The sequence below is a fragment of the Leucoraja erinacea genome, chromosome 17, assembly GCF_028641065.1.
Source record: "Leucoraja erinacea ecotype New England chromosome 17, Leri_hhj_1, whole genome shotgun sequence".
NCBI lineage: Eukaryota > Metazoa > Chordata > Chondrichthyes > Rajiformes > Rajidae > Leucoraja > Leucoraja erinaceus.
In genome coordinates this window covers 10,606,181-10,619,941 of record NC_073393.1, presented here as the reverse complement: position 1 = coordinate 10,619,941, position 13,761 = coordinate 10,606,181, and the positions used below count along the sequence as shown (strand labels likewise).

At 37.8% G+C, this 13,761-nt stretch overlaps 1 protein-coding gene across 3 annotated transcripts in view; it reads left to right on the top strand.

The window, feature by feature from the left end:
• The window catches only part of ranbp10 (RAN binding protein 10), a 91,817-nt gene extending 78,486 nt beyond the window's left edge, over positions 1-13,331 (top strand). For all 3 annotated transcript variants that reach the window (XM_055648484.1, XM_055648483.1, XM_055648485.1), the window contains exons 12-14: positions 3,820-3,965; positions 5,167-5,278; positions 6,266-13,331. In XM_055648484.1, coding sequence (XP_055504459.1) covers positions 3,820-3,965; positions 5,167-5,278; positions 6,266-6,396 — 389 coding nt within the window. In that variant the 3' untranslated portion in view covers positions 6,397-13,331. The remainder of the gene's footprint in view (positions 1-3,819; positions 3,966-5,166; positions 5,279-6,265) is intronic.
• Positions 13,332-13,761: the final 430 nt, after the last annotated feature.

Sequence of the window (13,761 nt, the reverse complement as noted above, 5' to 3'; positions counted from 1 at the left end):
TTCTTGTTTAGTATGGGTGTCAGGGGTTATGGGGAGAAGGCAGGAGAACGGGTTTAAGAGGGAAAGATACATCAGCCAAGATTGGATGGCAGAATAGACTTGATGGGCCGAATGGCCTAATTCAACTCCTATCACATGACCATATGACTTTATGTATTCTAAGGATATCAGACGTTGATATGCAAATTCCAAGATTTTGAGAGTCTTTACTTTCTTATATCCTAAGATTCAAAATTTCATGATAAAGAATGTATAACGAGACCATGGTGAACTTTAGAATCAAAGAAATGATACAAGCAATTAGAGTGGCAGAGATGTAACAGTAGAATTGCTGCTTTACAGCACCGGAGACGCTGACTATGGGTGCTGTCTGTACGAAGTTTGTACGTTCTCCCTGTGACGGTGTGGGTTTTCTCCAGGTGCTATGGTTTCCTCCCATATTCCAAATGCGAGGTTTGCAGGTTAATTGGCGAAATTGAGGATAGAACTAGTGTATGGATGATCGTTGATGGGTGTGTAGATCTCTAAACTAGACAAAAAACTAACCAAGGCTAAATGCTGAGCTTTCGTAAAGCTAACTATTTAGTCCTATTCCCGGCTGCCTCGTAGCCTTAAATTGTTCCCCTCAAGTATTTATTTGAATCCCTTTTCAAAGTTACTGCTGCAACTAATTTCAAAAAGTGCATTCAGATTATAAATTGTGTGTGATAAGTATTTCTTACATTAGCATTGGTTCTTTTGCTAATTACCTTGAATCTGTGTCTAATGGTTACAGAATGTTGTGTTGGGTGAGATGGTTTCTTCTTATTTACTGCCAAAGTAGTTCATGATTTTAACACCTCTGTCAAGTTCCCCTTAATTTTCTTTGCTCAACAAATAACAAAATCTCTCCATTCTCTGCAATTAATTAGAGTCCCTCACCTGTTGATTCTCTTCTGCAATATATCTAAGCCCTCGATGTCTTTCTAAAGCACGGATAATACCATACACAAAGTCTCTAGTATTCCATGCATTTGTGCTCCATGTCCTTGTTTCAATAAATAAGAATTGTCTCAGTCATCACAACTTGTTCTGCTACCATACAATGCTTGTGTACAAGTATCTGATAGAAGATAGAATAGATAGCAGCAGATAGAAACAGAAAATTAGGTGCAGGAGTAGGCCATTCACCCTCTTCTGAGCCTACACCCCCGATTCAATATGATCACGGCTGATCATCCAAAAGTCTCAGTATCCCGTACCTGCCTTCTCTCCATACCCCCTGATCCCCAGTCATCACAAGGGTTCTGCATCTAACTCCCAAGTCTCTGTCTATCAGATCAGATCTGTTTCATGCATCTCCTCTGTGAAGAGCTCTATCTAACTCTCTCTTGAAGGCATCCAGAGAATTGGCCTCCACTGCCTTCTGAGGCAAAGAATTCCACCGATTCACAACTCTCTGGGTGAAAACGTTTTTCCTCATCTCCGTTCTAAATGACCTACATAATATATAATACAGTATATAATACATAATACTGTATATAATACAGCCCAGTTGACTACAATCTGAGATGAATTTATCTGAGATTAATTTATTAGTGATCATCTTAAACGTATAGGTACACAAAAATGCTGGAGAAACTCAGCGGGTGCAGCAGCATCTATGGAGCGATGGAAATAGGCAACGTCTTAAATGTATATATTTTTATTTCTGATCTTCCCATCAAATGGATGCATACACCTTGTCAAATCTCTTCCCAGTCACAGACTACTATTGTCAACTATTTTCTGAAAAACAGAAGATAAAAGGAGCCCCATTTTATTTTCCTGAAGGTGAACGGAATGAAGGAATATCCTTTGCACGTTCCTTCTTTATGGATGTGAAGTGCTAACACGTGGATAATAGGATGTACTGTGGCTTGCATTCTAGTATTCTAGTATTTTAGATCACATAGGCAATGTCTGTGTGATGATGTGTTCATACATGCATAAACACTTGTGAGGCCTCAGTAATATGAAGAGAGGGTTGTCTGAGTACGTCCCTGGCAGTGGAGACTGGCGCTAGGTGTAGATCAGTGCATGCTCCTTTAACATAGTGACCTCGCCACTACTAACCACTCCCCATTATCTTCCGTATAATTGTAGCCTCCCCACCTCTATCTCTTTCTCTCTAGCTCTAGTGACAGACCACGGACAGCTAGGGCACAGTGTGTGTATTATAACAATGTTTGTAATAAACTAGTAGTGAAGATATCGTGTGTTTGACCAGTCTTTACATGGTGTCAGAAGTGGGATACGGGGAGTTTGCTTGAATGTTTTAACTGTTTCCTGCCGGTGTACGTGCAGGTTTGTTTCTAGCGTATGAATCGTGGTCGTACTGTCATTATTGTAATGCTTTGTTTTCCAAGGGGAAGGATGTAGATCAGTGCATGCTCCTTTAACATAGTGACCTCACCACTACTAACCACTCCCCATTATCGTCAGTATAATTGTAGCCTCCGCACCTCTATCTCTCTCTCTCTCTCTCTCTCTAGCTCCAGTGACAGACCACGGACAGCTAGGGCACAGTGTGTGTATTATAACAATGTTTGTAATAAACTAGTAGTGAAGACATCGTGTGTTTGACCAGTCTTTACACTAGGTTCCTGTTTCATGGTCCTCTTTGGGTGATATATTTACCTGTCATGGCACCCTGCACCTCAGTCACAAACCTCATGGATCCTCCTCCGGAAACTGATTAATTGCCTGACTGCTTCTCCCAAGATCCAACCTCAATCCACAGTACTAATCCTCCTACTTGCTATCCCCTCCTCACCCCACGCCCCACAGACCATCATGCCCCCATCACCTCAGACTCCGCTGCAATGTCGGCCTCGGAAATTGGCTATTGAATGGATCTGCCGGCTTTCGCAGTGGGCAAATTCGACCCGCCCATCGGCGTGGAAGTCCCAAAAAGGTTGAGATCGGCTGCCACACCTGGCCTTGGCACCACCTGTTCAGGGGGACCTCCGGGGGGGGCAGTTGTAGATGTGTAAATCAGCTCTTTGTTCCTTTCACTTTCTCAATCCAACTCCACTAATTTATTTTTCACCCCTTTCGAAATCTCACATCACCCTACTCACCAAAGCACTTTTTAGTTGCTTCCCATTTCTGCCTCCCCATTTTGCAAGCTCAACCCCCACTTAAAATTTTACATACCCCATTTACAACATCCATCACCAAAAGTTATTGATTATGTATTGATACTTCTGAAGAAGGGTCTCGACCCGAAACGGAGTCTGAAGAAGAGTCTCGGCCTGAAACGTCACATATTCCTTCGCTCCATAGGTGCTGCCTCACCCTCTGAGTTTCTCCAGCATTTTTGTCTACCTTCGATTTTTCCAGCATCTGCAGTGCTTGCTTAAACATGTATTAATACTTTATCAGCTGAGACCACTAACTCTAGTCTTCACCTGACTGATATGTAACCGCAGTGTATTATTACCTATATACTTCAGCAATACCTTCAACATGACTATGAGCGAGAGAATCTAAACACTTCTATCAAATGCTATTAGAACGCTGGTACAAAAAACATTGCTTTTCAACTTTTCGGTAAAACATTATAGTCTCATTTCACTTATTCTCTACGTCCATGAGCAGTTTTGCATAACACAACTGTAAGTTGGACATAGAAAAATAAGATTCTATGGGGTGCAAACTACACTGCTGTCTTAACTGAAATGCAACAGTTGATGAACATGTAACTCTGATTCTGTGGCAAAATCTTTGGATTTAGTTTGGGGCATCATTGTAATGAACTTTTTAATCCCTTTGTTTCATGTAATTCTCTCAATCTAGAGGACAGCTGCCCTCAACGTCAGCTTTGTGGAGGGAACCAAGCTGCAACCGAACGCATGATCCAGTTTGGACGAGAATTGCAAGCTTTAAGTGAACAACTTTGCAGAGAATATGGAAAGAATGCCACACACAAAAAAATGTTGCAGGTATCACATACTCACTCTTTTCAAACTTTGTAGGATTGAGTATTGATTGTGGCCTTATTGCATTATTTATTTTGAAAGGTTTATATCTCCAAAGATGTTTCATTGACTGCGCCGTCTCTCCAATTTCCTTACTTTACCAGACAACAGAAGGTGGTTCAAAAAAATTGTATTAGATCACCATTCTTTCAATTTGTTGGAATAAGCAATGCAATTTTCTATTAGTCTGACCATGTAGACAATGAATAACAAAGAGCATACAGTTGTTAATTGTCAGAGTTTGGTTGGCTTGTACTGTCAGTACATGTTGGCCTCATGAAATATTACCATATAATAAGGATCTAATGCCTTCCTACATTATTCAACCTCCTTGGTTGACTGAGGCATAATAACTTTTAATTGCCACCCGACATTCTAATTTTCTGAATTTAAGCCTGTTATTAAAATTGTTACTATCAGTGAGATCTTTCTGACTTTCTTTTAATATCAATCTTTACTCTTGATTACCCCAGGTGAGATGATCTTTGCAATGGTACCCAGGAGCAAGAGCCTCCAAAAAAAAATGTTTTTGTCAATTGCTGAGACAGACTAATAAAATTAGATTTTTTTTAAAACAGAGAGCATGTTTTTACTTTGAAGCCTAACATTGAAATGCAATTTTATGCATTTTTCTGAGCAAACAAACAAAAATTCCAAATCACATTTTTAAAAATCCAGTTGTATTGAATGACAATGATGTGCTTAAGTATCAGAAGAGTGCATCACATGAAATTGGGACTACAGCCCCTTGCTTATTGCCATATTGCGATGAGCAGCTGCCAATAAAAGGCCATCCTTTGTCTCCAGAGATGTTGCCTGACCCGCTGAGCTCCCATCCTTTTTCTCCATAGGTGCTGCCTGACCCACTGAGTTACTCCAGTACCTTGTGTCTGTCTATCTTTGGTACCCAAAACGTCACCCATCCTTTTTCTCCAGAGATGCTGCCTGACCCGCTGAGTTACTCCAGCACTCTGTGTCTATCTTCAATAAAAAGCCAGAACTCAATAAGCTCTTGTCGCACATTCTCGAGCTGAAGAGGTAGGGGCATGAGAGCCGACAGTGGGTGGTGGGGGATGAGAAACAAAATGAAATAGAAATCGGATAATTTCTATGTGGTATTAAACCTATTGAAGCTGTGTAGTGACTTTGTATCTTTCTTTTCCAGGATGCATTTAGCCTGCTAGCGTACTCTGATCCTTGGGGTTGTCCAGTTGGGCAACAGCTTGATCCTATCCAGAGGGAACCTATCTGTGCTGCCCTTAATAGTGCTATTTTAGGTAAGCAGCCCAAAAAAAGTGAATGAGTTATGAATTGTTGAAATCAATGATCCACGTGGTAGAAATGAGGCCTTGTTGCACCAATTTAATGGAGACTGTTATGGGCCAATCTTTCCTTCCGCAAAATAAGCCTGAAAGATGTGTAACCTAATACCATTATCGGGTTTGCCGCTTATTCTTAGCCTGAAGCTGAAAATTGCAGCCTCCTCATTGGAAGAAAGTCCAGCTCAATATAATTGTCCACTATTCTGAATGCACCTTCTTATTTAATGAATTTAATTCAGAAATCTAATTGAAGGTAAAACAATCACTTCTTTCACACTCTTGCCGGAGGTGCTGCCACATACTCTTAATTCTACCTGGGACGCTTTTTCCCATTCTTACTTTAGACTTTAGAGATACAGCGTGGAAATAGGCCCTTCGGCTCAAGGATTCCGTGCCGACCAGCGATCCCCGTACACTAGCACTATACAACACACTCGGGACAAAAAATAAATAAAATTCAGAGGCCAGTTAACTTACAGACCTGTACGTCTTTGGTTGTGTGAGAGGAAACCGGAGCACCCAGAGAAAACCCACACGGTCACAGGGAGAACAAACAAACTCCGTTCAGACAGTACCTGTCGTTAGGATCGAAATCTGGTCTCTGGTGCTCTAAAAGGCAGCAACTCTAACGCTGTGCCTCAGTGTTGCCCATTTCAGGTTGTTTTTTTGCACTACAACCTTTGCACCATTCTACCGTTTTGCATTTATCATAGTATATATTGTTGCATCTATCATTATCATATTCTATGTTCTCGATGTGAACTTCATGTGAACAAGAAATTTCATTTGCACCATGATGTATATGACAAACAATCTGAATCTAAAAAGAAATAATAAAAATGCTATATTTTAAATGGGGATAAATTATGACGGTAATGTGTTCTGTGTTTTCAGTGCTGGAAACTAATATCTGTTTATTCTTCCTCCACCTTTTATACACAGAATCTCAAAATCTGCCAAAGCAGCCACCATTGATGCTTGCACTGGGCCAGGCATCCGAATGCCTCCGGCTAATGGCACATACAGGGATTGGATCGTGTTCCTTCGCCAGAGTGGATGACTATTTGCACTAGCTGCTGTGGCAGTGGAAAGACCTCAGATACTGCCCCCTCACCTCCTATTCAAGACCTACAACAACCCTTTCCCTTGTCTCGAAGACCATCGCACTGCCCACAAGACAGGTGCTGACTGATCTTCTTTCCTGCCAGCATCCTTGTTACATTTTATCAGGTTACACGACTGAAAGCATTGCATTTTGGAAGAGATCATGGGTGCAGTAGTGCACAGTATAAATGTAGCATATTCCGCTCTGAATTCTTAGTCACTGAGCCACCAGTATTTAACCCTGGAGGTTTTGTCCTGTGCTAGCCTCTGTTGTTTATTGGTTATAATTAGGGCTGTAACAAAATTTACATATTTTAAAACTTCATTAATTTTATTTAACAAGACTCAAGTAATGCCTTGGATTTATAGCAGCATTGTGTGACTCATGCAGCTTCAACTCCAAGCCCCTCTTCCTTTAGCATTAAATCTCATGGACACCCAAAGCTTTGGTGTGTACTATTGCCAACACTTTAATTCTCCTTTCTTTTCATCCCAGTTTTTGCCAAAAAATGCAACCGTGGATTTGTTACAACCCTAAGAATCAACCATGTTTGGTTTACATCTTCTCCATATTCTACCTGTGTATATTCATGTGGAACAATGCTGCTCATTATCACATTGCTTTTTCGTTCTGTTATTCAGTTACTCTTATCATAATTTTCACTTGAGACTCTTTCTTTAAAATGCACATCATGTCATGTTATTCCCACGTATGTTTTGAACTTCCAGCTGTGAGTTCAAATCACATTATTAAACTGACAATTCCAATGGGCCTTCCCAAACGATAATTTGGGTCATTTGTCAGAAAGCAGTAGAATTGGGTTGGGTTGCAAAGGAAGTAATGGCAGGCAGACAATGTGGGTGCAAAAATAGTATGTTTCTGGAGCAATCAAGGCAAAAGTTAATTACAGTAGTTGAAGACGTACATTTCTGTAAGTTTACAAAACTTTTCTTGTAAGGGTTTGCTATAAATCAGATAAACCTCAAAGCTAGTTAACTGATTCCATTAATGCCTGATTATAGCACTTCCAGCTTAGCACTGCAGTATTGTTTATTGAACAACTTATTCTACTAAATGTCAAGCTTTAGAGTCATGTCAATGTGGTTGTCCCACTTAAAAGCAATGTTGACAGATTATTACCATGTCATTAAAATAACTCCAGATAACAAAGCTCCACACATGAACCAAGAAGCTTTTACAGCGCTGAAGATTCTTTTAACAACCTCAAATATCAGGAAAAAAAGGAATCTAATTGCTTGAAAACCTGGCAGATGTATAGGTGAAGAATTATTCAGACAGAATCATATTGCTATGAGGACAATAAGCAGCGACTATGATTTAAAGTTGTGAGTGATTATTAAATCATAGCCAGAAGAGATGGAACGAGAGCTGCTGTGTGCCACTTGTGACATGGGAACAGTTGCACAGAGCAGGTTCCATAGGAGGATGGATTAAGGTGTTGCATTTTACTAGTTTTTAAATAGGTCATTATCCCCTCAGATTTCCATTGTATTGGTGCTAGTCTAAGTTGGATTCAGTGAGTTATCTCCAGAATTTGATGCTAAATACAGTTCGTTCATCATATCGTAAAATTAAATCAATTATGGTTCCAAGAATTTCAAGTAAGAAATGCAGTTATTTTGGGATCGGGAAACATTTGGACACATTTGCAGATTATAATGAAGTAATATCTCTCCAATATTTGAGGTTTTAATGCAGGAGGATCCCTGCATGATCCTATTCTAACTTGATATATTTTGTGCTATTGACTTGCCTGAAGCTCCTGTAATAGAACTTGGTATTGGGGGAACCAAAACAATAAAAACATGTATGTTGCAAGAGAAGGTGGTGTGGTTAACCATAAAATCAGTGAAAAGCAGAAACCATTTTGGCAAAATATGAAGGGAAATGAGGAGCTAGTGACTGAACAAAGATGAACTACCTGGGTTCAGATAATGCATGCTGCCATTTAAGGGCCTTTTTCACATTGTGGACAAGAAATGATCAGTTTCATAAAAGTTAAAATTAATCAAACCTCTGCAAAGTACAGGATAAGATGAATTAAGGATAAGTGCATCTGCAGGAAGCACATTTTTAATTAACTTCATGGTATTTTTCATTTAGTTTCATAAATATGATGGCTAATTGAAATGGTTACAATTATGTTACTTTATTTTAGAACATCCATTCCATATTTCTTTTATTATTTATTTTCCCTGCACCTTTTCTTTTTCCATCACCCCCCCCCTCCCAGTCCTGTAGGGCAGATAAACTGTTTGCCAAGTTCCTTGCTATTCCACATTAATCTGTCACAAGGAAATATACAGAACTGATGGTATTTGGAGTTTTCTTCTCAGCCTGTCCCTGTAACGGCTAACATACAGTGATGCCCCATGACTGTCCATTGTATTACTCACTGCTGTAGCATACAACGTGTTCTCCGCGGCAAATTTTATACTTCAAAAATTCCAGCTTTAAAAATTTTAGATATTGCATTTGTCCAGGAATTGCAGCAGCATCACACACCCTGATTATTTTGTTTTATTTCGGCAGTGTATATTTTAATATTTAAGCACGTGCACTCCACAGGAGTTGAAGGAATAGTTTTTGTTATTAATTCAAGACCCTTGCAGATGCTTTGAGGATGCTAAGTTTTAAAAGGTCAGGGTATATTTAAAAAGAGAAACAGTCCTCTCTTATCTTTTTTTCTGATCAAATAGAGATGAGCAGTTCTGTGCGCACAAATTTAACACACGCCAGATTGTAGAACAATGACTGACATACCCAAGTTTTAATTATTCACATGGATTGAGTAATTTGATCTCAGAGTTTTCTCCTATCATATTTTCACATTAGCTCCTGTTATTTCTTGATGGGATAGTTTGTGGGGTTAGATAGATGTGGATGGCAGGGTAAAGCTAAGCAAGTGGAACTGTTCTGTTATGCATGGGTCTATTTCCTCATGCATGCAAGAACTCATACATAGAGAATACTATTCATTCACTACAAAACCATATTAGTTTGGGCCTGTGATGAAAGGAGGAAGGCCAGCTGAGCCAACCAAAATATCAAAGATATCTGGAGTTAGGCTGCTTGTGCATTACATTGGATATTCTGGTCACTGTCTGACTGAGCTGAATTTATCTTATGAACATCCGACATTAGTGTAGATACTTCGAAGGTGTTCATAAAAATCAGAAACCAGAGATAACTAAGTACATGTTCCCTCCAAATGTGTAGTGGAACTTTAAAAGTAGAACAGAGCTTGCTACAGAAATGAATGGGAAAAGGGGGCAATAACCTACTGATGTTTGACAGCTACAAAACTGCTAGAATTTTATGGTCTAACTATAGGAGACAGAGGGGAAGGAATTCAGCTAAATGTGCATTCTTCTAACATTTGGGTGCCAATTTGATTCCGCTAAAATCAATAGAATCAGATTTCGGATGTGTAGTTCAATGCACAGCTGCTAATGTATTGCACATTTAACAAGGATGAATTTCAATCCATGTGTTCCTTGTGCAGACTTATTACTTCTAAATTAATTTGAAAGCTATCAATGCCTCTGCATCATCCATTGTCAGCTCGTTGATCTTCTGCATCACTTGGATATCCTAGGACAGTTTTCAAATAATCTGACCATTTTGCATTTTTGCAAGGCATATGTACATGCAGAATGAGCAACACAGGTGGTTTAAGGTGTTGTTTAGATGTGCTAATTTTGCTTTCAGCAGAATAACTTAACTGCATTAATATTCTAATTTTATGCAATGTTTTCCATAATGTTCTTGAGGGTGTTGGAGCCCGTTTGAGTTCAGCTCTCATCTTTTGGAAGATTCTGTTTATTTAAACAAAAGTAAGACAATGTTAATGAATCTAACCTTAAAGTTAATGCCTTGTATTTTAATTTGTCAGGGGTTAATTAAAAGGGATGTATGTGGAGTTAATCCACAATCTGAATATTATTTTTTTAATGACACTGATGATGGTTCACCTCTCATCCTTATCTCATTATTCTTGGCCTTGATTTTGGCACATTTTTGATTAAGAACAGCATTCAAGCCGACATGGTAAATTTCCACACATTATAAGTTCATTGACATCACTGTGAAGCATGCTGCACACAATACTCTCGCCATAAGTGGGGAGAGGGGTTTGACAAAAATAAAATATTCTTCAGTCAGCCTCTACCCACTGTTAAAGCATATATACAGTTTTTTTTTTAATACTTCTAGGCTGAATTACACCAATATATTCACAGATTTTTCTGATTGTAAGATTTGAATTTAGATAGCAGATTAGGTTGGTTCGAGTTTAGTTCCAATTGCTGGATAGTTTTATTTTCTGAAAGTTAATCAGAAAAAGAAAGTATGTCTCTTATCTCTTTTTTTTTTAAAGTATGACATTAAAGTTAGTTTTTACCATCTTAACAAAGCAGTTTATTTTAACACCACATTAACATGAATGATAAACTTTAGTCCTCCATCTTATTCAGTATATTGTATTTACATTTCATTTTCCTTCGGTGGTTTGGGTTATGTTTAGTAGCTTGGTTGTTTCTTTCGCTCAACCACGTCTTTCGATCAAGAACCTGAAAAGCTATGTTAGAAAAGATCAACAATTTAAGAAAATAAGAAATCAGGTCAACAAAAGAAGACTACAAGATGTTATGATAATGTTTTCCCAGAGCAACCGCTGGCAAGCCTCAGGGCTACTGTGACACAATTTTAGCCAGATGCACTGAATTAAATCAAATTTTAAGTGCAAACAATGAGATAAATGTTTTTGTAAATATTTTGCATTGCGCACGCACACACAGCTACCACCATTAGTAACCAAGGAAGTAAAGCACTCAAGGATGAAAACTCTTGTTTTTGTCACCATTTAACAACAAATAATGGAGGAATAAAATACAGGTGAATTTTCCATATGAATAAAAGGCCACTAAATTAGCCATGTTAATTCCCATTTTATCAGATATGGCTGGTGGTTTCATATATCAGATAATGTTGTTTTGAGTAATTAAGCAAATAGTTTTTGTAATGTTTAATTCCCAGGTTTCCTTCATGAGGTTTTCACTGGGCGCCGACCCATTTGGTAATAAATTGTACCAGAAACAGATGATTGTCATTTTCAATTGGTAGGCAGCTCGTTATCTGCTGCTGGTTTACAATTTAAGGATTGACACTAGATTTCCCCTTATTGGAAGTCCACCCATCCAGACACATAAAGTCGTGACATTTCATTCAGAATGACAATGGCATGCATTTCTTAAATTTTCAAAGATAAATTGAGTTTAAAGCATTTTGCTTCTGACTGGTTGCTGTAAAACTAAAATACACCGGCGAATACCACAACTTACTTGCCAATTCCTACATACTGTTGTTCCCCCCCAAAAATAATTGAAGTAAAAAATTTAAATGACAAATGGATATTCAACTAAGTGTACACAAAGTTGATTTATTTGCAAACTGCTATTGAAAATCCTGAAATATTGTAATTCAGCAACTTGAACTTGTATTCAGTATTGTGTATTTGCAAATAACTGAAATACCAGCAATCGTAGTGTTGGAAAGAGTACTGCTGATTACTTGCAGTCTCACCCCAGTTGTCACTGTTTGCTGGAAAACTGTATTGTGTCGTCGGTAAGTGTGAATGTGAGTGGCAATTTCATACTATATGATAGGCTACTAAAAGCTTTGTAAAACCATGTAATTTTTTTTTAATGTCGATCAATCAGTGGCAAGGTTGATGTTTTCACCTTCAAGAGACAATCTGAAATCATTTTGAATTAAAGTTTCTGATTTCATTTAATGATATTTGTTATTGGAAACAATGTTGTTAATTTGTAAAATGTCTCACTAACGTCTTAAAGCTGCAATTATGCACCAATTTAATCTTCATTCTGCTTTGCATGCTTTCAGTCCAACTATCCAAACCATGCAGCTACTCCCAATACGTGTTTCTGCTGATGTCTGAGACGTTTCATGGTTCTGGCACATTGGAAAAAGTGTGATAATTTACCTCCCTTATCTTCTCTTTCAATTACATTTCCCAATTGAGTTCCCATTATTGACACAGCCACACATCAAATTGGAAAGAGGAGCATGCTGCATTTTAACTTTCATTTGCACTCACATTAAAACCCTGAGGTTGACGCTTTTGAGTTTATACCAGGCACTTTGAAATATGGGAACAGGAGGTCTCATTTACCTGACGTATTGAAGTGTACTGAAGCATGGCTTTGATTTTTTTTATTTTGTGTGGTCTTTTTCCCCTTGGTTGGGTTCTGCAAAACTAATGCTGATTTTTTTTTTTTTTTTTTTTTTTTTTTTTTTTAGAATAAAACAGTAAAAATGGTGTGACACTATTTAAAGATTTTAAAAATTCTGTTAACCAGTAATTCTAGTTTTGTGTACTTAACTGTGCTCAGCTTGAAACTATAACGTCATTTTAAAGGAAGGGAAGGGTTAATAACGTTTTAAATTCTGTATACAGTATAAAATGTATACATTGTAATTTAATGATTTTCTTTTGTGGCTCCAAACTCAGGTATGTTACATACAATTTACAGCATGGAATGTGAAGCAAGGTGTTTCGTTTTTACCAGCACAAAACTCATGAACTAATTTCTGCTCCATGCTCAATATCAGTTTAGTTTTGTTATGAAGTCAAAATGAACACATAAGCTGTGCACAAGTACAATGGTTGTTCAGTTTGAGCATAGTAAGTATTTGTGAAGCAAAAATTACCCAGTACTAGCATGAACATTTGAGAAACTTTTAAAACAAAAACAAAACACAAAAAAAGAAAATATGTACTAGAAATATGTTAAAATGAAATGTATTCTGTTGTATTTTGACAGAATTATTTTTATTAAAATACACAGTCATGTGCTAAGATCCCTGTTGTTATTTTTTTGTAACTTATGACCCTTAGTTTGTTGGTAATCGGTTATGAATATAGGTTTGCTACAAATTTGGTCTATAAAATACATTTTAACAGCAGTGTTGACATAATTAAAATAAAAATGCAGGTATTAATGGAGATTAAAGACTTGAACCAAAAATTGAACATTCACCTCTAAAATCCAGACCTAATACACTGAAGTGAATGATTTTTTTCCCTTACTGTCACACATAGGTCCCAAACAAACAATTGGTCTTAATTTGGCTGCTTTCATTTCTAATTCTTCTATTTAAACGGAATATTTAATGAAATGGTATAAAGCAGTCTGCAGCTCTTTTCACTGAAGAGATTAGTTAGCTGAATACTCCATTAACTGTGAACGAGAACTTGCAACTCTTAATTTTTTAATTCAGTTGTTATTAT